This window comes from Aspergillus pseudonomiae (assembly GCF_009193645.1).
Source record: "Aspergillus pseudonomiae strain CBS 119388 unplaced genomic scaffold BDV37scaffold_96, whole genome shotgun sequence".
Taxonomy (NCBI): Eukaryota; Fungi; Ascomycota; class Eurotiomycetes; order Eurotiales; family Aspergillaceae; genus Aspergillus; species Aspergillus pseudonomiae.
In genome coordinates this window covers 63,509-91,121 of record NW_022476088.1, presented here as the reverse complement: position 1 = coordinate 91,121, position 27,613 = coordinate 63,509, and the positions used below count along the sequence as shown (strand labels likewise).

The 27,613-nt window shown below is 49.4% G+C and overlaps 8 protein-coding genes across 8 annotated transcripts; 4 read left to right on the top strand and 4 right to left on the bottom strand.

Annotated features, from left to right (window-relative positions):
* Positions 1-28: 28 nt before the first annotated feature.
* BDV37DRAFT_260356 (uncharacterized protein) lies at positions 29-4,159 on the bottom strand. The gene is made up of 2 exons (XM_032083233.1): positions 3,775-4,159; positions 29-3,716 (listed from the first exon to the last, which is right to left on the bottom strand). The coding sequence occupies exons 1-2, from the start codon at positions 3,922-3,924 to the stop codon at positions 210-212; spliced, it is 3,657 nt and encodes a 1,218-aa protein (XP_031936783.1). The 5' UTR covers positions 3,925-4,159; the 3' UTR covers positions 29-209.
* BDV37DRAFT_260355 (1-phosphatidylinositol-3-phosphate 5-kinase FAB1) lies at positions 4,147-12,815 on the top strand. The gene is made up of 2 exons (XM_032083232.1): positions 4,147-12,051; positions 12,106-12,815. Exons 1-2 carry the CDS (start codon positions 4,628-4,630, stop codon positions 12,227-12,229), a joined length of 7,548 nt encoding a protein of 2,515 aa, XP_031936782.1. The 5' UTR covers positions 4,147-4,627; the 3' UTR covers positions 12,230-12,815.
* Positions 12,816-13,746: 931 nt separating this feature from the next.
* On the bottom strand, positions 13,747-15,815 carry BDV37DRAFT_275263 (pyruvate kinase CDC19; the record flags this gene model as incomplete). The annotated part of the gene is made up of 8 exons (XM_032085371.1): positions 13,747-13,992; positions 14,055-14,136; positions 14,192-15,025; positions 15,111-15,232; positions 15,287-15,367; positions 15,438-15,484; positions 15,541-15,585; positions 15,692-15,815. The coding sequence occupies 8 exons, from the start codon at positions 15,813-15,815 to the stop codon at positions 13,747-13,749; spliced, it is 1,581 nt and encodes a 526-aa protein (XP_031936781.1).
* A 2,482-nt stretch (positions 15,816-18,297) lies between these two features.
* On the bottom strand, positions 18,298-20,234 carry BDV37DRAFT_229954 (F-box protein). The gene is made up of 3 exons (XM_032080334.1): positions 18,817-20,234; positions 18,508-18,761; positions 18,298-18,433 (listed from the first exon to the last, which is right to left on the bottom strand). The coding sequence occupies exons 1-2, from the start codon at positions 20,084-20,086 to the stop codon at positions 18,640-18,642; spliced, it is 1,392 nt and encodes a 463-aa protein (XP_031936780.1). The 5' UTR covers positions 20,087-20,234; the 3' UTR covers positions 18,298-18,433; positions 18,508-18,639.
* Positions 20,235-20,465: 231 nt separating this feature from the next.
* BDV37DRAFT_260340 (uncharacterized protein) lies at positions 20,466-23,751 on the top strand. The gene has a single exon (XM_032083231.1). The coding sequence runs from the start codon at positions 20,889-20,891 to the stop codon at positions 23,229-23,231; it is 2,343 nt and encodes a 780-aa protein (XP_031936779.1). The 5' UTR covers positions 20,466-20,888; the 3' UTR covers positions 23,232-23,751.
* BDV37DRAFT_229951 (uncharacterized protein) lies at positions 23,343-23,751 on the top strand. Its single transcript, XM_032080333.1, has one exon. The coding sequence runs from the start codon at positions 23,454-23,456 to the stop codon at positions 23,685-23,687; it is 234 nt and encodes a 77-aa protein (XP_031936778.1). The 5' UTR covers positions 23,343-23,453; the 3' UTR covers positions 23,688-23,751.
* A 144-nt stretch (positions 23,752-23,895) lies between these two features.
* BDV37DRAFT_260338 (DUF1769 domain-containing protein) lies at positions 23,896-25,266 on the top strand. Its single transcript, XM_032083230.1, has 3 exons — positions 23,896-24,250; positions 24,318-24,833; positions 24,930-25,266. The coding sequence occupies exons 1-3, from the start codon at positions 24,088-24,090 to the stop codon at positions 25,205-25,207; spliced, it is 957 nt and encodes a 318-aa protein (XP_031936777.1). The 5' UTR covers positions 23,896-24,087; the 3' UTR covers positions 25,208-25,266.
* lysB (homoisocitrate dehydrogenase lysB) lies at positions 25,262-26,749 on the bottom strand. The gene is made up of 4 exons (XM_032083229.1): positions 26,610-26,749; positions 26,498-26,538; positions 26,255-26,424; positions 25,262-26,195 (listed from the first exon to the last, which is right to left on the bottom strand). Exons 1-4 carry the CDS (start codon positions 26,635-26,637, stop codon positions 25,355-25,357), a joined length of 1,080 nt encoding a protein of 359 aa, XP_031936776.1. The 5' UTR covers positions 26,638-26,749; the 3' UTR covers positions 25,262-25,354.
* Positions 26,750-27,613: the final 864 nt, after the last annotated feature.

Here is a 27,613-nt window from a genome sequence, read left to right as displayed (position 1 = left end):
TATGCATCCCTCATATCACCCCGAATTAGCCATCGAGAAGCAAACGCTGATAACAAAGATATTGTCTAAAACATTAAGCCCGTCATAAGTGAAATGCAAGAGGTATTGACAAAATACATATTTCAACAAGATAAGGGTAAAGTCTGGCACGATGATTCAAAGAATTAGAGAAAGCACAGGTAGAGAGTACTCGGTGCTCAAAACAAACATCATTCTGAAGGTTTGGAATAATACGGCAGCTGAAGCACTCCCTTTTCATCTGTAGGGATGCGTGCCCAGTGGCGACGGAACTTGCGCTGAGAGAAGACATTCTGGTCTGCTTGAGCCCACTTTTTAAAGGGAGTATCGGGGTCGTCGCACCAGCTAGGCTTTGTTGGGAAGAGATGTCGGAGGGAGAGAAACCAATTCTCGTTGGGACTCTCCGCTTCATTGGCTGCTTCTGATTCATTGTCTGAAAGGGGCGCCTCAAGCGCTGTGGAGGGTTCTTCGTCCCCTAGCTCAATACTGGCTGTTTCGTGCGTTTCATCCATAAACCCGTCTTCCTCGCTATTGATTTCGCTTTCTGCGACGACGGACTCGTTACCATCTAGGTTTCTCAATGTGCTCAGCTGAGCATTCATCTCGAAGCGCAACTGTTCATCAACTTCCGAGGCTTGTTCTTCGGCTTCTGAGTGCTGTTCGCCTGCCTCAGGTTGCTGCACCTCGACTTCTGAACGTTGTTCGGCGGTCTCCCCAGTATGTTCTTCGACCTCTGGATGTTGACTATCGCCAGGGGAACGCACTTTATCCTTCGCATGTTGAGTGGGTGACGGCATCGTAAATGACATTCTATCAACATCCGTGTCGGATTGGGTACTCTGGGTTGGTGGTCCAAAGGAGTGCGCGTGGAAGTTCGAAAATTTATCCACAAGGCTGGTAGTAAACGAAGTATCTGCCCCATTTCGAAGGAGTAATAGATCCACCGCCGCGTCAGATAGGTCTGGAGGGGTATCTTGTGCTGCAACCACTTTGATCCCTTCTGCGGTAAGACTTCGTTTCTTATGAGTCGGTTTAGAAAAGTGTGATGTGAAATAATCTTCATACCCTAGCGATTTCGTTTCCAAAGAAAGACATTGCTCCAGGTAATGCGGATATTCCTCCAAGTGCTTGATAACGAAATCGTCCCACAAGAAAGACCGCTGTAAGCTTCCTTTGTCTCGCACGGCTTGCAATATTGCACACAGCTTTCTGAAATGTGGGAAGTCTCCGACATAGCTTGGATAATCATTTCGAAACTTCTCATGTATCCTTTGCGCCTCCAAGTGTTCTGCAGAGTGACGAATATAATCCTGGCGACGAGAAACGAGACCAGAAGCTGATCTGGTTTCCCCTACAATGCCTGCATCTATATCCTCGTCCTGCGTGAATTTATGTCTTTTTGAAGAAGGTGCCTGTTCCTTTTCAACCTCAATGTTGGATGCAGGGCGCTTCAAAGATGATATTTCACTATGCCCATGCGTGTCACGTGCTAGATCCTGACTTGGTACTAACTCAGGCCCTTTCTCCTCAAACTCCATTGACGAGATCACTTCGTCATGAGATGAAAATGGCTTAGAGGAATCCAGAGATTCGAGTGTAGACCTAGGTATAGGAGCATTTGAGTCATGCTCTTTAGGTGCGGAAGAGTCGAAGACAAGGGCAGTGTGGGAGTTAGGAGTTGCATCTGGCATCGACCAGTCACCGGTACTCATCTGTGTCCCGAGAATGCCAATATCATTAGTTTCTCCAGCTTCATCGATCCTTGAGGCGTTTGTAGTCTGGGTGCCTTCTATATCATTGTCGTTAGTTGCGTATGTGTTGAAGATGCGTGATTGAGACGACGATTTGGCCACCTGGGATGATGACCGTTCTATGTCGTGCGATTCCAGACCGGCTTTATCCTTGTCCAGCCTCGCAGAACGTAGGTGTCTGAGATAAGCTAAAGGTGTTTCCAAAACTTGCACATGTCCTCGTGCGGGAAGCGAAGATCCGGAACTGACGATTCCTTGCTCCGACTGGTTGGTAAAGTTCGATTGTTGTGACCCACCAAGTGGACAGGGAACGGACGTATCCATGATTGAATCTTCGCTTTCTGCGTCAGATTCCTCTTGGATTTTGAGTCCAGCAGCCCTGGTATTGTTATGCACAGATCTAGAGATATGTTCCTCGTTCGCACTGTTTTCAAACGGCGAATTCTTCATAGGTAGATCATTGTCCTCTTGGATTGCGGAAGTCGCTCGCCTGTCTCGCTGATTTTCGCGCACTGGCGTCGAACCGGCTTCCTTTGGTTGTTTCTCTTCTCGTGTGCTGCTCGGTCTTGTAATACGTACGCCGTTGCGCTTCTTTATGGCCCCCGTCACAGGGCTACTGTCTGCCGGTAGTTGTCGAGGACGGGAAACACGTTCAGGAGAGCTCTCAGACCATTCCGAGGTTACGGGTTCATCATCAGATTCTGCATTCGTTTGAGCTGTAGAGCAGTTGATATCTGGCGAAAGTTCACGAGACTCAGCCCGCTCGGTCTCGAAGCCCCCTAGCCCTTCCCGTCCACTTAAACGACTCCTCTGCAGCGCAATTTGATTCCACTGGGCTAAAAGTTCAGGTGGTACATGACCCTTGATGGAGTCCCCGTGATCAGGTGGTACCCATTGACGAGTGTGCTGTTCAAGTAATATGACTTGATTTCTGGGTATCCTAATGTCCCTAGGCCTGATACCAGTCATACCATACCAGGGGTCGGTGTGACTAGAGCTTGAATTCTCAGATGGATGCTTCGTTTCAGGTAGCTTTTGCTTTGGTGATGACCGTGATGATGTGATGTTTTCATGATCCTGTCCATGTTGTACATCTATCTTGCCTGTCTTTCCCCCATCGGTTTCCGTGGTTGGCAACTCATGGCCTGCATCGTATCGTGCCTGGGAAGCTGTGTGACTATTATGCGGCGTAAGACGTATCAGTTCAGAATGAGAGTCTGACACAGATTCTTGAGCTCCTTCAACACGAGGAATATCACTGCAGCTTTTAGCAGCTTCTGGGATATTTTCTCGTACCTCGGTCCTGTCAGGATATTCGTCGTTGACTGAAATGGCAACAGTTTCATGCTCTCTATTATCTGGCAACCCACTGTCGGCCGGCTTGGTATGAGATTCCAAGTATCCAAGTAGCGCATTCGAAACTGCTGGGCTGCGCCTAGTTTGAATTACGGGCATTATGGACGGTACTCCCGAATCAACGAAGGATGTCTGAGCCTGGGACTGTAGAAACTGCTGTGAGACATGGTTTCCAGAGACGTCGTGAGTTTGAGATTTTGGAGAGTCATCCAAGGAATACGCCTTTGGCGAAGTCGCAGCCCGGTGGCTCTCCCGAGGCTTGATGGTTTCGAAAACTTTCTTCATAAAGCCTCGTATCCTTGCACTCTTCTTAATTGATTTGCCTTGTGGCGCGCCTTTGTACTTGCCCTTGTGCCACGCAATACGAAGATTCCTAACGTATAAATGAATTTTCGGAGCAGACATGGCATATTCGAGCACTATCTCATAGTCAAGTAGCTGGGCGAAATGATTTAGAGTTATGTCTCTGTTTAATGGACGCTGGCCCGCCTCCCTTCTGAGTGCCTCCAAAGACTCGTTTGCTAGCACTGCTTCGATCTGAGTTTTGAAGTCCGTTAATGTTGCCACACTCCTGCCCTCGCTTTCTTCCCACTAAAAACAATAGTGAGGTGGTTAGAATATAATATACCTTCAATGACTGGAAGCTTACATTGAGAACTATTGTGCACTGTGGAGAGTGATGGGCAAAACGAAGATTACTGCCATCGTCCACGAATTCCGAGCTGTCCATCTGCCCCTTGATGTAACGGGAAAGAAGGTCTTCAACCAGTGGCGTAACCCACGCATTCATTGAAGTCATTGTGTAGAAGCAGAAATTGCGTCAGAATAGAAAAGTGTCATGGTCTGGTATACAATAGTCCGGTAGAACGCATGACTGTCAGTCAAAATGCGGGAGGGACTTTTCTTTTAGACAGGTTGATTAGATAGAGAGTGGCCATAATATACATCATAGTTCAGAGAACTGCATCATCCATCCCAAGTGCTATTCATTCTTAAAGCATAAGGGTGAATCGATATATAAGGCGATGTTACCTCATGGATACTAGTAGTGTCTTTGTTCTTTCCTCCTTTCGGACTCGACGCGGTTTTAGACGCGCCTCACCGCCCAGGGATCACACCAGCCACAGTTACCTGCTACGCCACCACCACCACGTCATTGGGCAGCATGTCACGGGCATTTTGGCGGGCATCGTGCATGGAAAAGAAAAGTATCGGTCAATCTGTATCTCACCCCTCAAACGCATCTGTGCAAATCTTCATATCTCTATTTAAACTATAACTGATTGAAATCTGTGGTATATTCCTAAACCATGCGGAGCCAATCTTCCTATGCATGGATACGCTCAACACAGTCTCCAATCAGTTCCCTTCACGACCGATCGAGGTAGATGCGACGGACGTTTGCGATTATTTAAGCTTTACTGAGCCAAAAGTGATTTGCCTACGACGTCTAGCCTTCGAAGCTCTGCATTTCTCATCCGTCTAGATACGGCAAAGCCTTGATGGCTTCACAGAAGTCTCAAGGGACGTCAAGTCCATCCGCATCATCGATCTTTCTTCCGCTAGGACGACGGGGCTCTCGGGCATCTTTATCAACACACGCCGAACGGAAGGGCCTAAACGCTGCACTAGACCAGATTCATACGGCAGCTTATCAGTCCGATTCTCTTACCACATTTAACGACTTTACCAATCCACCCGCTCCCACTTCTGCGACTGAAGAAAAAAGCTTCTCAGGCGAGCTACAAGGAGGCTTGAGTGGGTTATATAGTCGGTTTCGAACTTCTGTGGGCGGGGTCAGGGACATTGTAAGCGGCGTGGGAAGATCGCTAGACAGATCCTCCACTGAGGACCATGGAATAAGAAGTCCTCCGTCGGAGCGCTCCGTCTCGAAATCTGCTCATGGCTCGACAGCTTCCATACCGGATTCTCAGCAGTACCTACCGGGTTCATCTCAGGGCTCAAGATTACACTCACCAACGTCTGTAACTCACCAATCTACGCAAGATGGCTTACCTCCACTACTGGCTGGGAAGGGTTCCAGGCTTTCGTCGAAAACTGCGAGTATATCCTCAAAGGCCTCAGTCTCACCCTCGCCTGCAATGAAATCTCCTGTTGTGCCGTTGCCCAAAAGCACGACTAATTCAGTAGCTGTAGACCCGACAGTTACTGAGCTTCATGTCAACGCTATCAAGGAACCTCATAATTCGAGCAATAACTCCGTGAATCTCTCATCTCACAGCTTTCAATCGATCGATTCAGTTAGCACAGACAAAGAAGATGGCCCTCTCACTGCGTCTATAAGCTCTTCAGGGTGGAGCCAACGAATATCACATTCCCCGGTCTTGCAGGCGAAGGCCCAGCATTTCTCGTTTGAAGGCTCGGGCACTTCAGATGTTAGCAGGTCATCTACAACGAACAGTCAGGTCCCGGATAGTTTTAAGAGATCAGATAGCCAAGTCACTCATGAGTTAGATACATCAATGTCTGGTCCGGTGCGAAAAGCGAGGCATTCAGTCGAAGGAGTACACGATGGGAAGGAGAGAATCAGGTCGAATTCGGGGGCTTCGTTCAATCCAGATAAATCTGTTGCTGCTCCAGTTTCTGCAGCGAGTAATGTCTCTCAATTCCCCGGTAATACTGACAACTCGTTTCCCGATATTCAACCTCCATCTACTGCTGCGACACATATACCAGTGGTAGAGAGGGAGGGAGAATCCTCAAAGGCACTTGTCAAGAATAAACCCAAGGAAAGACTCGTTCTTCCAAGCTCGAGCCGCTTACCGGGATATGTGGTTTCTCAAGCCTCCCCAAGCGAGATATCGATGGGCTGTGCTGCTGTTACTCCGCTGGGCACAACGGTGGACTACGGCCCCAGTCAGGATGGCCGTAGCTGGCGTTCTCATGGGACTGGTGATGGTGTTATGTCTCAACTTCGGAGTAAACTACTCAGTAAAGATTTTTGGATGAGAGATGAGAACGCAAAGGACTGCTTCCATTGCGGCGAGCCTTTCTCTACTTTTCGACGCAAGCACCACTGTCGGACCTGCGGCCAAATATTCGACTCAAAATGCACACTTCTAATCCCTGGAGACAGATTCGGCCAACCGGGCACTATACGTGTCTGCAAGCCGTGTGAAGCTATGATTAATGGACATGATGATGATTCTTCGGAGTTCTCAGATAGCGAACAGAACCCAGTTGTGGTCAATCCTCGAGTCTCCGATCTGGGTTTGGGAAGTTACCCGCGTCCCACTGCCGACGACGATGACACGTCCTCTATAATCTCGCAATCGATAGATCATGTTATGAAAACACCAACAATGGCCATCCCGGCAACAAGACGGGCAGGTGAAGGCCATAATCGCCGGTCGGCTATCCTAGAGATCAGCCCAGATCGGCCATTAGCAAGGCCAACATCCTCAAGATCGCTCAAGTCATCGCTCAGTGGGAGGACTCATTCAATGGGTCATAAGCGCCACCACTCTCGTCAGCAGTTTATTCGAAACTTCAAGCCTTATCATGATGATCGAGCCCCCTTTCAGAGGCGGCATATAGAGGACACTGCCCTTGAATCACGACTACCTGCATTCCACAAGGACAACATCATCGACCCAGATCTGGCACAGTACCTCTCTGATGATGCTTCGAGTGGCGACGAGCAGCCAAGCCTGCTATCAGCCGTATCAGAAGGGTCATTGTCTAAAAGCGGTGGTGACAATGAAAGAACAACGTTTGGAGGGTTTCTCGCTGCCATGAAAAAAGGCAGGTCTGCATTTGGGGATAGGAGCATTGCAAACTACAGCCATGTCGGTCGCGAACCAGATGAGGGTAGCATCAGCAGCTCGAGAGCAATAAACCTCCCTCGTCCTCGCCGGCGTAATCTTAGCGTTGCGAGCAGTGTTCACCAACGCCCCTCGCCTAGGGCGTCCAAAGACAGTGTTTTCAACCCACAAGACTCTTCAACTACTGCCCACGTATTCCCTACTGGGGTGAATACTAGCGGGTTTAAAATGACAAGAAGCTCGTCTATGAGAGGAGCTGGTGCCCCGCCTGTAGAATTGAATAAGGCTAGCCTACAACATGTTCGCAAGCTCCTCCGGCAACTTCTGAAAGACGCTTCGATACCTCATGCCCAGAGCTGGGAGACTGCTCTGCTTCCCATACTCCTGAAAGCGGCAGATGAGGTTGATCCAGACGTTCAGGGTGGCGACGATATGGATATTCGTCACTACGTAAAACTCAAAAAGATCTTGGGCGGTCGACCTGGGGATACTTCCTATGTATCCGGCTTAGTTTTCACCAAAAACCTTGCCCTCAAGAGCATGTCGAGGTGCATCCCGCAGCCGAAGATACTGATAATTGCTTTTCCACTCGAATATGCCCGTCATCAGCAGCATTTTATGAGCTTGGAGCCTGTCATTCGCCAGGAGCGTGAGTTCCTCGAGAATTTAGTAAGCAGGATAGCTGCTTTACGACCTAACCTGCTCCTGGTTGAGAAGAATGTCTCTGGGCTAGCTCTAGAGTTGCTGGACAAAGCCAAAATCGCAACGGCATACAATGTCAAGTCTTCTGTTCTTGAAGCTGTATCACGATGCACCCAAACTAGGATAATCACTTCCATGGATAAACTTGTTACCACTCCTGTGACTAGCGAGTGCGGCAGTTTCGATGTCAAGACATATGTCTACAACGGACGCAAGAAAACATACATGTATTTGTCCGGCTGTCGCAAAGAGCTCGGATGTACAATTGTTCTTCGTGGTGGTGATAGTGAAGTTCTCTCGAAGGTGAAACGGATTACCGAGTTCATGACCTATGTTGTGTACAACCTTAGGTTGGAGACTTGCCTAATGAGAGATGAGTTTGCTCAGATGCCGGCGTCATCCGAAACCGAAGCCGATAGGGTGGCGATTGATGCAGCACGCTCAAGTGTCTTAGCTACAGCGAATAACTGTGGGGAGAAATCAGGTTCCCCTCCATCAAGCCAGCAGCAGGATTCGAATGAGAAGAATGATGGATCTATCACAGAAAAGTCCACTGTTGCCAGTGAGGTCACAGAAGTGCCTGATGACGTTCCCATGCCGACGTACTACCAGGACTTCGTGCATGATAGTGAGGTAAAGATTCTCTCTGCCTCTCCGTTTGTCAAATTTGAGCCTCCTTACCTGCTTAAACGCGCAAGAGAAATGGAACGGAGGCTAGCCTACTTGAAACGCCTGCGAGACCAGAACCTTAACTTTGACCCATCATTAGATGAGAAAACTAGGTCACAAAAGTTTGTTCTTGTAACTCCTGAGATGGTCCATGAATCACCTCAAGATGCTTCCCCGAAAGTAAAAGAGGTTTTGCATGCGGCTCATGACGCCGAGTATGACAGAGCCCTGCATAACTATCAAACTCAGAAACGTCAATGGGAAGCCTATATTGCTGGAGCAGCGGGCGTTTTTGACCCATATGCACATCAGAATATTGTCGTTCTCTTCAGTCTTGTCTGCACTACGTCGTCAATTCCTTGCTCAGGCCCGGACCTTCTTGCCTTGGAGTACTATAATGAGCACGGTGATGACGCGATGTTTGAACCCGATTGTGCGCTTGGCCAATATGTTGAGGATCTATGCCTCAATGCCAATGCTATTTGCAATGTAAATGGTTGTGAAAAGCGGATGTTTGAACATCACCGTCAGTACGTACATGGAGAAGCCCAAATAAGTGTTTTCATTCAACCGTATCCTTCGAAACTCCGCGGGCTTCAGGACACAATTCTGATGTGGAGTGCCTGCAAAATATGCGGGAACGAAACCCAGGTCTTCCCTATGTCTGAAAGCACGTGGAAGTATTCGTTTGGGAAATATATAGAACTGTCCTTTTGGAGCAAGAATCTTCATGCTCGGGCTGGCGTCTGTCCGCACGATTTGCAGCGTGACCACCTCCGCTACTTCGGCTTCAAAGATGTTGCCTTACGCATCCACTACGACCCCATCAATCTACTCGAGATCATTGTTCCAAGGACACGGGTTACGTGGAAAGTTGACAACGATTTAAAGCTCAGGAATGACATTTACCTCAAGATTGAACAGCGTCTGAACAAGTTCATGCTCTCTGTCAAAGCGCGCTTGAAAGGCATTAATGTTGATAGTGTCATTCCCAAGCTAGCAGAAGATTGCAAGAGAGAAGTTGAAGCCCTAACCAAAAAGGCTAACGACGATCATTCAGCTTTAATCAAACAATTACAAGACAAGTATATCAACTCCCGTTATTGGGAGATTACTCCTCTGAACGAAGTGGCACGTTTTGCTCAGGAGAAAGTCGTCGAGTGGGATACTGCATTTGCGGAATTCGAAAAGAACTTCTTTCCTTCCGAGAAGGATATTAGAAGACTGGCAACATTGCAGTTGAAGAAAATATTTCTGGACAAGGATGCATCTGTTACTTCTCTTACCTCAACTGAAGAAGCCCTGACCACGCCTACGGAACCTGAGAGTGAGAATACCGAGGAGCCGGAAAAGCCACGTCCGATGCGTCGCATGACTTTGTCTCCGGAGAAGACGCAAGATGTCCTAGTATCTGTCGTTGAAGAACACTCAGGCAAAGAACAAAAAGCCGAGAGCCAAGACAATAGCCCCGCGAAGGTTGAAGAAACTGATACACCCAGCCCCTCACCTGCACCGGAGGAAAGGCTGTCGTCTTCTCCTGCAGACGAAGCCATAGCGAAAAAAGAAGTGCAGCACCTGGACTTGGCGTTGCCTTCAAATCAATTTGGACATACACACGTGGATGTGAATGCTCAGAGCACGGTGGATAAACCCGAAGCAGCACCATTGGAAGCCGATTCGAGTAAAGGCGCCCTGGGGGCCACCATTCCCGAGCAAGGAGACCCAGAGGCACTAAGCCAGCGGAACTGTGATGCTGAAAAGCCGATGCACTCTCCCAATTCTCCTCCAAATCAACACCGCTCAGCAATTCCACGGCCAGCTGAGGGTGTTATTAGGCGCAATGCAAAGGCAACTTCTCCACCACTGTTCCGTGCTCAATCACAGCCAGCGCAGCTCCAGAAGGAAACAGGGTATGACAGTAATCCCCTGAAAGGGTTCAGAATCACCCCTGGGAGGATTGGTGGTCGCGACGGTGCGCCTAGCCCCCCTCCTTATGAAGTGAGGTTCAAGGGCCCAGAAAAAAAGCTATCAGACCGGTTCGGTTTAAATGCCTTTCGAAATGGAAGACTCACTCCCGGTCCATCTTTAATACCTCGCTCGATACCGACAAGAAAGGGTCACACGCGTGTTTCTTCTCTGGCCAAGCACTTCGAGCAATTGAGCCGAGAATTCGAAAAGGAGCGGCAACGTGAAAGAGCCCAGAGAGCCGCCAAGCGTTCACAATCTCGAGCATTCCCGCTCGCAAGTTCAAAGCCGATTGTGGAAGTGTACAAAAATGTTAGAGAGGCCGTTGAGGAACGAGAGCCTTCGGGTGAAGGGGAGGACCTCCTCTCGTCCACGTCACGGACTTCCATAGACGACTCAAGCAAAGACGGCGAAGCACTCCCAGCACAATCGTCGCAAGAAGAACAAAGAAAAGATCTTATTTCGCAAGAGCCATCAACCACGCAAGTGGAAACTGACAGCCTCATTCAGAATACGGATCCAATCCTCTCAGAGGGCGAAGCAGAGGTACATAGCGATGAAGATCGCTCTTCAGTGAATGGGCTACAAGTTACAGACTCAAATGAAGAACTACCCAAGATGTCACCGGAAGATGAACAACTCGACCTGAAAGAGTTCCCAAAACACGAAAGGAGCACGCTTCTGAAACTCCTAACGAACTTCTGGTCGGAGCGTTCTGCCAGTGGATGGACTCCCCTCGAATATCCACTGACTATGTCCGACCATGTCTTTGCAGATTGCGATATTATCGTACGCGAGGATGAGCCGAGTTCGCTCATTGCGTTCGCTTTAGACTCTCACGATTATAAAGAGAAGCTGGCAAGCATCCAGAGACGCTACGAGGAGCTCGATGAGAAAGACACGGATCTTGGGGAAGGGCCAGAAGCTATGAATGAGGCACGGGTTGAGCATGCTCTTTTGAGATGTACGGGGACGCACCTCAAGTATCAATTCCAGGAAGGTCAGGCAAAAATGCTTTGCAAGGTGTTCTATGCCGAGCAGTTCGATGCTTTGAGGAAGAAGTGCGGAGTTGCCGAGCGTATTGTTGAATCACTATCCCGATGTGCGAAATGGGACTCAAAGGGAGGGAAAACAAAATCCATTTTCTTGAAGACGCTGGACGATCGTTTCATTCTGAAATCGCTGTCGACTATTGAGACCCAGGCTTTCCTCAAGTTTGCTCCAGCATATTTCCAGATCATGTCTGAAGCACTTTTCCACGAGTTACCGTCCGCAATCGCAAAGATGTTCGGATTCTACCAAGTAATTATCAAGAATCCTGCCACAGGGACCGAGTTTAACTGGTTTCTCTTGTTAATGGAGAACCTGTTCTACGACCGCGTTCCGACGCGGATCTTCGACCTCAAGGGCTCAATGAGGAATCGTAAGGTACAGAGCACCGGAGAACGCAACGAGGTCCTGCTTGATGAGAACATGGTGGATTTCATCTACGAGACACCGCTCTTTACCCGAGAACACTCCAAAAAACTTCTTAGCCAAAGCGTTTGGAACGACACTCTCTTCCTGGGCCGTCAAAATGTCATGGATTATTCACTCATGATTGCCATCGACGAGAGCCGGTCGGAGTTGGTAGTAGGCGTTATTGACTGCATCCGTACCTATACGTGGGACAAGAAATTAGAATCATGGATCAAGGACCGTGGATTCGCTGGCGGAGGTAAGAATCGGCCTACTGTGACCAGTCCCAAGGAATACAAGAGTCGGTTCAGGGAGGCAATGGCCCGATACGTTCTTCAAGCCCCAAGGTTAGTCACTCCTCGTAAGATTACATGAATTTAGTTCGCTGACAATACTTCCAGTTGTTGGAGTCAATTCCAACAGCCCCAAATGTATCGGTACACTCCGGTTGAGCAACCTCCAGGCCAGGCACACCATGCGTTGGACGGTGACACTGCCGAAGGAAATGAATCAGGTGGTTCCTAGAGGACTATCCAGCTTAGTCTCTATGATGATGATGAAAGTACTATATGATTTACACGACACGATCCATTCATTCCTTATGAAGCTAGCGACATAGCGAAGGCGTTCACGGCATCAGCATAGCGAATTGCGCATACTCTCCTTTTTAGACGTTCCTTTTTTGAGCATTTCCTTATGGTTATCATCATTATCAATCACGAGATGTATTAATCTAATGTATTGGCTGGGGCTGTATTATGAGAAACGGCGTTGTGCACTTGTGTTTCAGTGTCTTCATACGAATCCATATATCTATGACAACTCCACGTGAAATCTGAAAAACAGTCCCGATTGATCCTCAAGTAATTCCAAAGTCTTGAAGCATAACGAGACCAAAGACAAAAAGGAAAGACAAGGCAAAGAAACCCGCCCAGGTCGCAATGCCCAGACCATATTACGTACATGGCTTTGAAACCGAAAGTCCACGACGAGTGATGGATGCTTATACTCGTTCCGTTTCACCGACCACCAGACTTCCCGAAAATCTCGGCGGAACTCGGGACACTTCGGGAATTTGATTTGCTCTCCACACCATTTCCATGCATATGCTTCGGGGGAGTATATCTTTTCCCTCTCTGTCCCTTTTTTTTTTTTTTTTTTTTTTTTTTTTTTTTTTTCTTTTTCTCTCTCCTTTTTGCATTCTAGGAATAGACAGTTGCGAGAGCGATTCCATGGTTTCCCGTCAAATGTTATGAGAAAGGATCAATACCACGCATGCCACCTTTTACGATGCGACATGCATGTCTTCCTATGAGGCATTTGCAGCCTCGGTAGAGGGGATTCCCCCGCATTCATTTTTGAACCTTTTTCGAATTTTCTTTTTCGGTTCCTATTAAGAGGGGAAGATCTCGCTCTCCTTTCGTTCTTCTTCTTGCTCCCCTACATGTGGGAATGAAATCCATCGAGGAGAGGATTCGCCCCCTCAATCACCTTGCTATGTATGTATGGGTGGTATACAGTTCTTGATCTACGGAACCAAAGCCCCCATACCGGGAATGTGACTAACCGACAGTTGACTCGAGACTTTTTGGAAGTCTTAACCTTCCATGAATCCTATGGTTCCTCGAACTCAATTGACGAATCTGGTCATTATGAACGTGAACATGAAGATCATTAATCTAGCTTTTGATAGCAAGAAACCACCAAAAAGCAGGCAGGCTAACTAACGCCAACTCAAGATGAATACAGATTATGTTCGGAGGGATGAGTCTCCTCGTGCGCTTCCAGACCGGATGGGCAGACAAGAGCACACCCTCCACGGCCATTCACCCGACACCCCCTCCAAGCTACACCCTCCCGACTAATGAATCTCGCAAGGATTCGGGGATCAGGGGATCACTTGAAGTGGGCGGAACTTTCCGGCCGTCATACTTAGCCGAGACCCGTCTACGACCTTTGAGGACACACCCTCGTCGCTATTTACCTACCCAGCTGCTGTTCGTTACCACGTCATGCACCAAGGGTGATACTGCTGTCTGGATTTACTCAATCAGACCAAGGTTCTCCTCAGCAGGGACCACACGGACGGTGTTGGTGTGGCCCTGGCCTCCGCGCCAACCCTGGACACAGACAATGTTGTCTCCCTTGTTGATGATACCGAGCTTGATACCGTGGGAGATAGCCCACTTGAGACGGCGGTCAACATCCTCCTGCCAGATCTTGACGTTGAAGTCGGGCTTGTTCTCGGGGAAGAGGAAGGGCCAGACACCACGGTAGAGGTGAGAATACTACAGACAGACCAGTCAGCGCAATCCATGACGACGGGTGATATACAGAATTGGCAACGTACCCTCGAAGCTCTAGGGTTACGAGTAACCATCAGGATGGGGCACACAGGGCGGTACTTGGAAAGAAGACGAGCAGTGTTACCACTTCACCAGTCAGTTAGCGAACACGTCCAGTTCAATGGGACCATACGATACGTACCTGGTGGTCAAGACAACAATGGCACCGGCGTTAAGCTCAAGACTGGCGCTAACGGCAGCCATGGCGATGGACTCCACAGTATCAGTGGGGCGGGGAGCGAGGTTGCGCAACTCATCAAAGACATTGAAGTGGGGAATGGCAACCTCGGCGAGCAAACAGGTCTCGCTCATCATCTTAACAGCCTCGCAAGGGTATGAGCCCTTGGCGGTCTCACCAGAAAGCATAACACAGTCGGCTCCGTCAAGAACAGCGTTGGCAACATCGGACACCTCGGCACGAGTGGGGCGAGGGTTGTATGTCATAGACTCGAGCATCTGAGTGGCACAGATAACGGGCTTGCCCTTGATGTTACACTTGGCGATCATCATCTTCTGAGCGATGAAGACCTTGGGGGCGGGGATCTCGATACCAAGATCACCACGGGCGACCATGACACCGTCAGTCTCCTCGAGAATCTCATCGAAGTTGTTGACACCCTGCTGGTTCTCAATCTTGGCGATGATCTGAATCTCCCTACCCTCTTCACCCAACACGTCACGGATGTGGCGGATGTCACTTCCCCGACGAATGAACGAAGCAAAGATCATGTCGACGCCGTTCTTGACACCGAACTTCAGATCACTGATATCCTTCTCGGAAAGGGCAGGAAGGTCAACATCGGTGCCGGGCAGGTTAACACCCTTGCGAGAGGAGATGTTGCCATTGTTAAGACACTTGACGCGCAGGGTCTTGTCGTCGACGACCTCCAAAACCTGGAAGGAGAGGATACCATCGTCGACATAGATGAGCTTTCCGGGAGCGATCACCTTGGTGATGTTCTTGTAGTCGAGGTACCTAACAATTACATTGTTAGTCTCAACAAAGCGGGGCCTTCTGCCAAGCCATTTATGGATTGATCCGGGATCTGGTGAAGACTCACATGTTCTGGTCGTCGCTAGCAGTAGCGTACTTCTCATCAGTGGTAATGTTGAGCTCGTGGCCGGCCTTGATGGGGATATCCTTATCATCGGTGGTGTTTCCGGTACGGATTTCAGGTCCTTTCTGCAATGCGGGTTAGTATTGTTCAACCCTGCAAAAGCTCCGGTCTAGACTTACGGTATCAAGAGCAATGGCGAGGGGACGTCCAGTCTGGACTCTGGCGGCCTCACGAGCGTTATCGATAACGGACTGGTGGTACTGCGGTGAAAGTTAGCAAACACGACCTACAACGAAAGGACGAAAACCCCAGGAACAGGGACAAACTCACCTCATACGAACCGTGGGAGAAGTTCATGCGAACAACGTTGAGACCGGCTATTGAATCACTGTCAGCGAAAGAAAATTACGGGGATCATCGGACTTCGCCGTACATCTGCGGAGAGCATTGATCTTCTCCACCGAGTTGGTCTTGGGGCCTGCAATGTGGGAACCAACGTTAGCACCATTCATACGAATTACTGAGACTCAGTATAGGGTGAGGGGAGGACAAGGGGACTGTGAGAGTTTATGGTAAATACATACCAATGGTGCCAATGATGGAGGTGCGGCGGAAGTTCTTCGCGGGCACCATCTCCGTGTTCAGCTTGGAGTGCCACTCCAGCTTCATACGGTTACTCAAATGGTCGAGAGAGTTGCTAGCGGCCATTGTGAAAGCTTCCCTGTCTACACTGAAAGGAAGAGGAAGAGAAGATTGATTGGGGGGAGAGGAAGTTGTGATTTGGATGAATGGAAGAATTGGGGGGGAAGAGGGGGGGGGAGATGGGCGATAAAAAAAGATCGGAGAAGTTGGCCAGAGAGAGAGGGCCGGTGAGCGAGGGGCTGCTTTGGGTTTGGTTTGATTTGCGGGAGTGGGTGTGTGCCCGGGAGGGAAAATGTTGTTGGCCGCCTTTCTCATTAGTTGGGAAGGAAGAAAGAAGTGTTGTCCAGTATCTCCGGTTGGTTCCCCCGCGGGCTGGCTCAACTCTGGCATTTTTCCCTTTCTTTTTTTTTTTTTTTATCTTTTTCCTTCTATTCCCCTTTTCACAACATTGAACGTATCCGCTACCAGTAACTATTACCTATACGTATTATTCATCTGATATCTATAACTATCAACGTTTTTTGGTCACCCATGAAAAACAAATGATCAATGACCTGTCGGAGGTCCCAAAGAGGAAAGAAAACCAAGAACCTCCATCAACTGCAGTGCCATCTGGCAATGTTTTCCCACACCCCACTTACAGGGCAGACCAACTTCACCCATTCTTGCCTTATCCACCTCTGTGAGGCGTCCCACCTTCTATCTACTACTAGTATATGATGTGTACTATCACGGTGGCTCAATGCCACATGATAATATACCGTGTAATATCTCAAACAACCCTCGACGTCAGACCACTCTCCCCATAGCATACGAATGAAGTCACGTCGTGACGTATACTTGACAAAAGTTATTGTTTCAGAAAACATCATCAAATACCTTGTGATTCTCGGATGGTCTGACTTGGGAAGAGGAATCTCCTTTCAGGGACACCGAGGACACCGAGTACAGGAATCAATCTACACCAACTGTACTAACGTGGTAGTCTCTTACTCCGTGCCAAGGCTCATGGCATGCAGCGAGGAGTTGTCCAGTCTGAGATAGTGGGACTGAGGCAGCCAAACGAGATAAGCATAAATACCACAGCATAATGAAGTATACTTCTTCATGACTAATCTCTGATCTGCATAACTCTGGTGCCCTTATCCTCTAGCTACTTGTGTGCAAGCGCAAAGCTCCAAATATAGCCAGCCACTTCCCCAGCCACATCCCAGCCTCCCGGGCCCCATCTCACCGCCTGTCACTCGCCCACGTCATGTGAAAAGGCACGTGAGCCAGCTGAACCTCCCCGAGGCTGTCCTCGCGGGGAGTACCTCTTCGTTCCTTCTGCATATTATCAGTCAAATTTAGCTCTCCAGCTCCTAATTCTAGAGCCACACAAGACGTATATACCACGAGCTCTAGCTAATCCTCTGCACTCGGTGTGAACAAGTCCAGTTTCATCATTCAGCCCTGATATGGTCACCATGGTACGTTTCTTGCTCCCCGATAGCTCGCTGCTGAAGTATTGACTTGTCTTTTTTTTTCTGGGAATCCCTGCTAATCGTTGGACATTTTAGTTCGGCCGACTCACCCATTACGCTTTTGACGCTGTTCTTTGTAGGCCCTCCTCTGTTCTCTGTTATCCTATAGTCAACAGATACTAATGGTCACATAGTCTCTGCCTTTTTGGCGGGTGTGAAGCGTTCGACTGGTCTTACGTAATTTCACCCTTCCTACGCATGATTTGTCTGTTCCTGTAGCCTGTCAATATGCAATAATGGCTATGGGCTATGATTATTCAAACGATTGCTGGGATCTCGCTAACCCTGTCACCCCGCGCCCCCATCGGGGGAACTGCGTGGGGATCTTCACAGCCCCAGTCTCGACTCCGACAAAATCACCGATAACAAGGATTTTAAGAAATGGATCGATAGCTACCTCGGCGTTGGCGAGTGGGTGATGGATCAGTCCGTTGCCGTCCTAGGCTCCACCAGCTATTTCGAGCGCAAGCGGTGAATTATCCACTCCGGATTATCCGGATAAATCGAGGTGACACTTCGGGTGGAGATTGAATTGATGCCGGAGGTGCGCCCTGGGTTTTTTCCCTATCTCAGCTTGGGAAGAGTTCGTCAAGGACAGGAGGACATCCATTGTTACCCGCTTGGAACATCGTGTCGAGAGTGTGCGTGTCTTGTTAAAATAAAATATCAAGAGAGCCATCGTGACTGAAATTTGGGGGTCCTGCATAGCGGTATGGATTATGATTGACGATTACCTTGTCCTTTATCAGGTCCGGTATGGGGGACCGTGGCGTTCGGAACTCTCACCTTGACTGTATATCTTGGTTTCAGCTTGGCATTATATTCGCTTTACATGGATCCCCATTCTACTCTCCCGAGTATACTCGTTTGTACATAGGATTGCCGGCCCCGGTGCTTCAAGTTGCCATGTCTCCTTGTGCTATCCGGGGAATGATATGCTTTCTTTCCTACCTTTCTGGCATGTGTACGTTTGGTCTACAGGCTCGGGCAGCTTTGGTACAGCTGGTGCGAGTCTAGCGGGCGATACTGAGTAGCAAGATAGTGTCGCAGGGGGTGGATTGGATGCGCCAGGGATCCTTCCTGGTTCCAATCACACTTCTTCAAACTTGCCATCCCTGGTTGGTCTCCGGTGCACGGGCTCCAGTATGATTCGGAAGCCGCCTTAATGAACCGGATGCTCACTCAAGTCATCAGGGTTGGCCTAATACGTGCCCATCGAGGGGTGTTTGACGCACCACCCATGGTTTTATGTCATCTGGACAGTGCGTACACAACTGCCATAAATATATTTGAAGCATTATCTCTCATGGAGGGGAGCAAGTAGTAGGCACGAATCGTAACGTCGTCAGAATTAACCACACATCCGCTCATATTCGAATAAGTTCGTCTATGTCGAGGCGGCGGAAATACGAGATATGTCCCATGGTCTCCCAATAGTGAGCTATACAATCAGGCGAGATGAGAATAAGTTGCGAGGCGATGAATGTATCTAAGTATCGAGTCAGAACACGCTACAACAGGGCAGGCAATTCGATTCAGCTTACCGTCTCTAAACCCGAGACCTGCGACATGTCCTCGACTACGCACAATCCTCGCCCCTCGGAAAAGCGATTCATCCGCAACACGGACAAAACCCTTAGGTCCAATATCATCCGATATAAATGAGAGCTCGCCTCGAGGGACATTGGGGTCTCCGGTTAGTTTGATAGCCTCAAGGCTACCCTTCTGGATAATGCCATCGTGAAGGAACTCAGACTCGCCCTCCTCGGGCGTATCGTCAGGCCCATCTTCGCTGTCACGTTGTAAGAAGAGTATAAATTCACATCCGTGAGCAGAGTAGTCTCCAATCCATATACCCTGGTAGGGTTTTTGCCTGGTAGGCGTATATAGATGCGGATCAAGTGTCGCGTAGGTCGATAAGGTCTCACTTCGGCCAGCGGCAAACATCGGCATGCCCAGACGAAAATGCGCCCATCTTCTAATCCGAAACGCATTTTCCGACATTAATTCCAGGACTCCAGGATTACGCTCCCATTCTGAACCGTGCGATTCGGGGCTCCGATATACGCGATTTTGACTGGGTACAATGGGTGGCGGCCATTGCTTATATGGGTCGGGATCCGGAGGAGGTCCCTTGGGGCAAAAAGACAAGGAATTAAAGACCTGCTGTGATTCCAACGGCAAGGGCATGCGGATCTCTCCGCGCAGATACTGCCGTTCAGCATCGTGGTTCCTCAAGAGTAAAATAGGACTGTCTAGCCAAAGGCTAGGTTTCGGATGGAAGGTTTGAATGATAACTTCTGGATTCCATTCCCAGATCTGGAACTTGTGCGAAGGCGAACGACGTTCTGCAATAACCCGATACGCCTCTATAACGCCTCGACGGTGATCATAACGGGCCAGAATTAGATTGCCCGTGTGCTCAGTATCTGAAAACCAGATCTTTTTCTGGGGGATGAACCAGCACGGATGGTACGCAATATAGAGGCTGCGAAAGGAGTCAAATGGACCCGGATCGTGAACTTTCTCTGGTAAGTATGAGTTGACCACGTTGGCCCACAGCAGATCGTTAGCCGTGTGCTCAGTCAAGCAGCGACAAGTGGCCGACAGACGAGCGAGGTCTTGTGCCGAAAGATAAGATAGAACAGAATGTAAAAGTTCGGTCGGGAGCTGTAACAAGGGCGATTCTATGTTCAGGGCGGTATTGGTGTTCTTCCGCATGTCAGGCAAGACTTCATCGTCGTCGATCTCTTGTACTGTGGGCGTGTGGCACATCTTCTCCACGGCCAGGCTAGTCCTGGATTTCAAATCCATGAGGGAGGAACAGCCATGGGGAGAGCTCTCTCGGATGGAGAAACAAGCACGTTTGTAACGGGCAAAGTCAAGCACTAGGTACGAATCGGGCCGATCCAAAGTTGCTGATCATGAAAGGCAAGTCAGCTATCAAGGGGGAAAGTTGACAGAGGGAGAGTAGGGGGAGTATGAAAGCCAAGGCAAAAAGGATCGACATCAATCCAGTTGCTTTGCTGGTCGGACGGATGACATCACTGGGGAACAGCATGACATGAGGGGAAATAAAATACGTACACTTAAAATACATACAGTACTGTATGTATCTACATTCATACTATGTACTAGTAGGAGTAGAGCTATGTACTGGATTCACTATACAAGTCAACAATGCATTACGAGAAGATTGCTTCCGCTTTCCTCATCGTAATAATAGTTTTCACGAGTTTGATACACAACAGGTGTCATCATATCAGTTAGAACACGATCGGACAGGAATGTCAACCTCAGGCAGAATTCGGTCACCTGATGCCAGAATTGTTTACGTCTTCCCGATTGGGAAATGAGAATGGATCCATCAACGCGTATGGATGTGCGGAAGGCACGAATAAGTTGCTTCCTTACTTGAGGCTCGCAGTAGTTGAAAGCATCGATTGTTTGTTATTGATTCACATCTCCTGGGGCACCGGCACCGGCATCATCCAAATACAACATCTCTCCCATTAAGACACTCGCGCTGGCCAAGTATTTATATAATCGTTCCAATTCCCATACTTACCTATATATATACATACACACAAGAAACCAGTGCAAACAAGACACCACTATGAACACCAGACAAACGCGGAGAAAAAGAAGTATCAGTTCGATCTCTAATTCAGAGCCCCGCACTTCTACCTCATGCAGGAGCCCTCGTGTGTCTGGGGGAACTGCTCCGGTCCCATCTTGCGAAACCCCACGCCAACAAACTAAAAGAGTTCGCTTCTCAGATCCCGGTCCGCGGCTGGAAGGGCACTGCCCTGGATGCTCTACAGGCCTCACTCCGGCACTGATTCGCACATCGTTCGAAGAACCCGATGATCCCACAAATGGCATCGATTGCACCCCAAGTCGCCGGCTGCGGCGCCGCTCAACCCCACTTGCGCAGTCTCGTCGTTCGCTGGAGTCTGTACTGCCCATTGATGGATCCAAGTCAAAGACAGTGGTGCAGTTTACGCCTTTACGGCAAATATTGGACTCCCGGACTCAGCGGAGAATCCGGCGACTGGGCCTGAGTACTGAGATTAACCAATTTGAACGCGAGAAGCGGGAGTCCGCGCATTACCAGAAGTCTCTGCGAGCTCTGCTGCAAGAAAGAGATACCTTAAAGCAAGAGCTGGAGTTAGCAAAAGGCAACAGCGGCACTCCAGAATACCATTCACCCAGAAAGGAGATTCTCCAGTTATCGCCTCGGTCTAAGCTGGAGCACCTAGAGTCCCAGAACAGTCAGCTGAGGCAAGACACCTCGTTCTCCGCTATTAAGAACGCGGATGATCAATCGGATGGCGCTGATACTGAAGGCGACACCATCATCCTTGACAATGGGTTTGAGGGAGACACAGTTCTCATGTCCGATTCTCCAATTATGCGTGGCTTACAGCTTTCTCGACAATCTCCAGATGATCTCTCTTGCCTGAGCCTCCCGGACCCCAGAACGGATGCATCAGTTCAAACGTCCCTGTCTGGTAATGACCAAAGCGCAGAGTTTCTTGCTTTGTCACTTGACTTGGAAGCTGCTAGAAAGGAGAAACGGGATCTGTTCAACGCATGGCGTACGAGGCTTGCTTCCTTCTCAGAAACTGCGACTGAACCTTGCCTCCAACGGTCGTCTCCCCCGCCAGACTTCTTCGATCAAATTTTGCCTACACTAACAGGAGCCCTCACCAGTGCTTCAGACGCTATCGGTGCATTGGACGCCGTCAAACAGGAGCTTTCTGGTCTAGGGTTTCCCGGCAGCAGCATGGACGAGATTATTTCGGAAATGCGTAGTCGGTTCCGATCAGCACGCTTACAGCTGGAGCGCGCAGTCCCCGGGGAAACGCCCAGCTCTAGCTTAGATAATGGAAATACAACCCTCAGCGCCCTTGTGAGGCGTGTCGAGCTGCTCGTTAAAAGCCTGAGTGACGAGCGCACCCGGCATGAAGGATCTCTTGGGCGGGAGCGGGCATTGCGCGGCCAATTCGATAACCTGTTGATCCGCTATGAGACCGCTTCAACGAAAATAAGCGATCTTGAAGAATCTATTGCATCTTCCGCAGGAGATATGCTCCACACGAGAATGCGGATGCAGGAACTTGAGCGTGAAGGGAAAGAGCAAGCCCTAGGGATTGAGAGATTGAACGAAGCCCTTAGCAAATACCGTGTAGAGGTCAAGACTCTTGAGAACCTCGTGACGGAACTCGAGCAGGACAAGGCTGTCTCTGCCACCAGACACGAGGAACAAATGTTACGACAGGAAAAGAGAGTGGCAGAAGAAAAAAGCGCCCGTCGTGTAGCAGAGTCGGCTATTGCAGAACGAGAGGCACGTATTCAGGAGTTGGAAGGGAGCGTTGAGTCGAATAAGATCCGTGTGTGTGATTTGGCTGCTAAGATTGAAGCACTAGAAAAGGAGCTCAAGCAGACGGTTGACAGTCACGAACAGCAAGCAGTCGAGCAACTCCAGCATCACCAGCAAGAGGTCGGCAGGATGAACGTCCGCATCGCTGAGCTGACCACATATCTGGACGCTACCAAATCTGAAGCGGACAAGCTTCGTCGAAGCAACGCTGGCTTGGAGGAACAGCTGCGCCTTGAAGTGGAGGCCAGGGACGATTTGCTAGAGAAATGGGCTGCAGACCAGGCACGGTCATACGCTTACATGAAGGAAACCGTCAAGGCAGAGCGACGCAAGGCAAAAGTACGCACTGCCAATTGGGAACTCAAGTCGGACGAGCTACAATCGGATGGCACGAACATCGGAAGCGAGCCCATTACTCCAGTTAGCGTGGCGCGATTCGTTGACGTTGAGGTCGGTCGAGGCAAGGAACGGCGGCGGCTTGACAGTGGTATCGGGATACTGACATCAGACGAGCTTTTCGAGAGCGTAGGTATCGACAATAATCCCCTACCTTCCGATCCCGCGGATCTCTAGCTGTTGTTCTATTCTGTGTAAAACACCTCATTGCTCTCCCTTGGTCGAATGTGTAGCATATCTACCACGTGGCGTTATTAATGTCTGGGACGTACTTTGTATGATAAATGCTCGCAATAACTGTTTGAACAAACTTGAATCACAATTGGTTACTAACTGTAAAGCCACTGTCATGGTGATCAACGAGAAGCGCAGGTTAAAAGAGGTCGATTGTCATAGTCCATGCGCGATGGGATCGACTTCGTGACTTTGGTCTTTGGAAGCACAGTGTTCACCAGGCTGTCAAGTGCCATGGCTAACAGTGATTGCACCGGCTTCTCGATATTACAGACAACATTGTCCTATTCAAAACGCTCCAAGGTTTGCACAATTGTGCAGGCTGCGTGGTTCATGTATGTCTCAGCTGTCAAAGTCAACCTCGGACGAGGACCGCATGAAACGCGGGATTTGCCATGAACGACAAGTCCGTTCTAATGCATCGCACTTGAAGTGTCTTGGACCAGTTGTCGGAGTGACTGCCCTCTGTTGCTTGAGAAATGAACGCTGTACTGTACTGTACTCTACTGTACAGAGGTTGTGCATATGTAAGTTACTGATCTAAAGATTAGGGCTTGAAAGATAAACAAGGCTCGGCACGGCTATCGGAGCGATGACGTCGGTTGGCATCGACCTTGTACATTTGCTGAATACTCTACACGATTGCGATTTAATTTGAAAGTACCGTGTAATCTACTGCTGCGCATACATCTACATGAGTATTTTCACCTCACTGACACCAAAGGATTGGAATACCGAACTATACAACTCCAGACTCAGTTAGATAAACCAACCACAGAACCACAATAGAGTCAACATCATGGCAGAAAACGAGACTCCAAAGTACCGTCTAAAAGTGACAGCTGGGCCCAGCTACAATCCCTCCACACATCAACTCGTCCCAGTCAATGAGGACCAAACCCTACGAATCGAAAACGAGCACGCAATCACGAGCCTCTGCGTCCGCATCCAAGATTACACAGGTAACAACAGCTCTGGAAAGGAGAAGATGAAGAAGAAAACCCAGACTAATTTAAACCACTGTAAAAGGATATCCGGACCACTCCCCAAGAACAAGCCCTTACTTCAACCATCCCCTCCACCAGTCAGACCAATATTCCATCTCCTTCGCCATCGTCTTCAAACACCCCGTCAACGCCAACTCCCTCCTCTTCGGCAACGACTTCGACCGTCCCATTCGCGACCGCTTGCCGCCCGGCTTCAACGCCGCTCTTCGCCTCGTCAAATGGACAATCGATCCGTCCCTGGACGGCGATGCGTACGCCGACAAACCGTACCTGTATAGCCCGGCCGTGGCTTCGTGGAACCAGCTCTGTATCGGGGAAAGGGTTAGAAAGGACGACGAGGTGCCGGGGATGCATGAGCGGGTCGTTGAAGAAGGGGGCGAGGGGTCCGGACTGGAGGTCAGAGAGCAAATGGGAGTTCCGACGAGTGTGAACGAACGGAGAAAGTATTTTCAGTCGGAAGAGGCGAGGACGGGGTTCGAGTTTGAAGAAGGAAGGGTTTACTGGGTGGATTTTGGGAACCCTTACTTAGGGTTTAATGGTTTGTTTCCCTCTTTTTTTTTATATATATTTATGTATAATTCTATTCTTGCTTTTTTTCTGTGCACAGTCGAAGTTGCTGATTTGGTCGTGGTAGATTTCTCACTTCACCTTCCGGGCATTACTATCAATGTTCTTCCCTACATTAATGAGGATAATCATTCGCTGCGGTATGTGTTGAAGCATCGGGATACCGATGAGGTTTACCTTGTCGTGCTCTTTACGCTTGTTTTGCAGGGAACGAACGAGGAGCCATTGCATAAGGAGGAGGCGGAGAGAATGAGGAGGGAGAGTAAGCAGCAACATGAGAAGAATGACGGGAAATTGGGCAGGTTTGAATGGGAGCCGGAGCCGTCGGCGGATGATGTGGAGTAAACATGCCATACAACATAGACGTATAGATACGTATATTATGTTTTGTTGAGTGATAGAACACCAAAGCAATATATTTTGTTTTTTATCTATGCCACATACATATACACGTGCCCTTAGTTCAGAAATACATCATCAAAGAACGTCCATCTACAGCCTCTTCAGCACATCATCAAGGACCTCCTGGGTCGTGGCCTTTCCACCCATGTCAGGGGAAAGGTACTTGCCCTCGTCCAGGTTGGCATCAACAGCAGTGTAGATCTTGGCAGCAGCACTCTCCTCGCCCAAGAACTCCAACATGAGGGCTACACTACGCAGGGTGGCGATAGGGTTGGCAATTCCCTGGCCCTCAATGTCGGGCGCACTGCCGTGGCAGGGCTCACCAATAGCAAAGCCGTCACCAACGTTGGCGCTGGGGACAAGACCCAAGCTTCCGACCAGGGCAGCCGCACCGTCGGACAAGATGTCACCGTAGAGATTAGGGGCAACAATGACGTCGTAGTACTCAGGCTGGCGGAAAAGCTTGTACACCATCGAGTCGACAATCTGCTCCTCCACCTCCACGGAGGAGAAGCGCTCGGCGGCAAGAGCCTTGCGGGCAGTCTCACGGAAGAGGCCGTCGGTTTGCGACAGCACGTTCGACTTGTGGGTGATGGTCACCATGGGCTTCGTGCGCAGGCTTGCAGTGGGAGCCGCGTCACGGATCTTCTGCCGGCGCAGGGCGATCTCTCCTGCAATGGTGGAAATCCGGTGAGAGGCATTCTCGGAGATCCGCTTGATAGCCTCGGCAACCCTGCCGTTGGGGGTGTCCTTAGTCTGCTCCTCCTTCACGTACAGATCCTCGGTGTTCTCGCGGACAATGACCAGATCGACAGGGTTCCGGCCACCGCCGACGGTGGTCTTGACTGGCCGGACGTTGGCATAGAGGTCCAGCTTCTTACGGAGAGCGACAATAGGCGACGAGTAGCCGGCGACCTTGGTGCTCGGGGAGCTATGGGGCGAGTTATTTGGTAAGATACAAAACACTCTGGTGAGAAGCAGCGTATTTACCTGACAGCTCCGAACAAAGCACCATCACACTCCTTCTTCAAGGTCTCGACAGTCTTGTCGGGCAGGGCAGTACCGGTTTGCTTGAAGGTATCGAAACCAGCGTCCAGGTTGACGAAGCTGAAATTGAGGTTGAGAGAAGCTGGAAGAGATTCCAACACTTTCCTACCGGCCTATATCATGGTGGCTGTTAGAACTTCCAATCACCTTTGCAGCAAAGAGCCGTCAAGCCGTGTGAGTATATACCGGAATGACCTCCCGTCCGATACCGTCACCGGGGATGAGACCTAAAGGATGATGTATTAGTTGAAGTTCGCACACACACAATGTACTACATATGAGAAGAGGATCAATTGACCTATGCGAAGCGTCCGAGCAGCAGCCATGGTGCAAATTTTGGGATTTTGGGGGGGATACTGGGTTGAGTAAACGTCCGGTCAACGGAGAGCCGTAATCGGAGTGAAGGTCATTGGGATACGGAGGCGGGAGGACTATTAATCCGGGGGGATAGCTTCAAGCAGAAGTAAACAAAGCTCATCATTTTATACTGGAGGCCAGCATTGAAGAGAAATGCAGACCAATTCATGCTCAGATGTTGATGGACTGATATTATGCTCATTCCTCTTTGTCTTGCCGGAAGCATGTCTTCATTGTGTAAAAAGCATTCATTGATATGCACTCGGAGTACATTAGATCGTACATGTATGTCTGTACATCCGGAGATATAAACAGGCATAAAATAGTGGACTCGAGTCTTGGCCATAGAATTGACTCCTGAAAGAACATGGGAGGAGAGTTCGAATACAGATCAATGACTCATCAAAACCTCGAGAATCGTTAGTTAGTTAATAATAGTACGTAGTATTATTATTATTATTATTATTATTATTAATCCTTCACAGCAAGGCACAAACTAATACAAGTAGTACAGAGTAGTGCAATGCAACCATCCATCGTCTAGAAAGAAATAGGCAACACAAGGCCTCTAGCCCCAGGCACGTATTATTCATCCATCCTGACCGGACCTGCAATCTGGCCTCTCAGGAGAGAGAGGACATTGCAGGAGATGCCATCGATGGGGCACGCCCGTTGCCGCGGCGGGATTATCGAACGTAAAAAGACCGGCAAGGGACTCCGTCAATATATTGGCCTGGAGCAATGAAGAGGAAAGGAAGCCTGTGACAAGGAGTGGGTCAAACGATGAAACTATGAGTCCACAATTAGTCGAAAGGAGTAATTCGCAGGAACATTCGTGACGAAGGGAAATCATTAAACTGAGGCGGATCCGCTGCCCCTGAAACCGCTGCCTCAGGCTTGCAGGGCGTGTCCCTCCACATCCGCGTTGCTGGGCCACTCTTCATT

Excerpts from the sequence above, each read along its gene's own strand:
- BDV37DRAFT_260338 (XM_032083230.1), top strand. The coding sequence starts at position 24,088 with ATGGCAGAAAACGAGACTCCAAAGTACCGTCTAAAAGTGACAGCTGGG. Across the intron at positions 24,251-24,317 it reads CCGCATCCAAGATTACACAG|GATATCCGGACCACTCCCCA; the intron begins GTAACAACAGCT and ends CCACTGTAAAAG. Across the intron at positions 24,834-24,929 it reads CCCTTACTTAGGGTTTAATG|ATTTCTCACTTCACCTTCCG; the intron begins GTTTGTTTCCCT and ends TGGTCGTGGTAG.
- lysB (XM_032083229.1), bottom strand. The coding sequence starts at position 26,637 with ATGGCTGCTGCTCGGACGCTTCGCATAG. Across the intron at positions 26,539-26,609 it reads TGCTCGGACGCTTCGCATAG|GTCTCATCCCCGGTGACGGT; the intron begins GTCAATTGATCC and ends ATCATCCTTTAG. Across the intron at positions 26,425-26,497 it reads TCGGACGGGAGGTCATTCCG|GCCGGTAGGAAAGTGTTGGA; the intron begins GTATATACTCAC and ends ACCATGATATAG.
- BDV37DRAFT_229954 (XM_032080334.1), bottom strand. The coding sequence starts at position 20,086 with ATGGATTTGAAATCCAGGACTAGCCTGGCCGTGGAGAAGATGTGCCAC. Across the intron at positions 18,762-18,816 it reads AGGTCTCGGGTTTAGAGACG|ATACATTCATCGCCTCGCAA; the intron begins GTAAGCTGAATC and ends CTCGATACTTAG.
- BDV37DRAFT_260340 (XM_032083231.1), top strand. The coding sequence starts at position 20,889 with ATGAACACCAGACAAACGCGGAGAAAAAGAAGTATCAGTTCGATCTCT.
- BDV37DRAFT_229951 (XM_032080333.1), top strand. The coding sequence starts at position 23,454 with ATGCGCGATGGGATCGACTTCGTGACTTTGGTCTTTGGAAGCACAGTG.
- BDV37DRAFT_260356 (XM_032083233.1), bottom strand. The coding sequence starts at position 3,924 with ATGACTTCAATGAATGCGTGGGTTACGCCACTGGTTGAAGACCTTCTT. Across the intron at positions 3,717-3,774 it reads AGTGCACAATAGTTCTCAAT|TGGGAAGAAAGCGAGGGCAG; the intron begins GTAAGCTTCCAG and ends TATTGTTTTTAG.
- BDV37DRAFT_260355 (XM_032083232.1), top strand. The coding sequence starts at position 4,628 with ATGGCTTCACAGAAGTCTCAAGGGACGTCAAGTCCATCCGCATCATCG. Across the intron at positions 12,052-12,105 it reads TACGTTCTTCAAGCCCCAAG|TTGTTGGAGTCAATTCCAAC; the intron begins GTTAGTCACTCC and ends CAATACTTCCAG.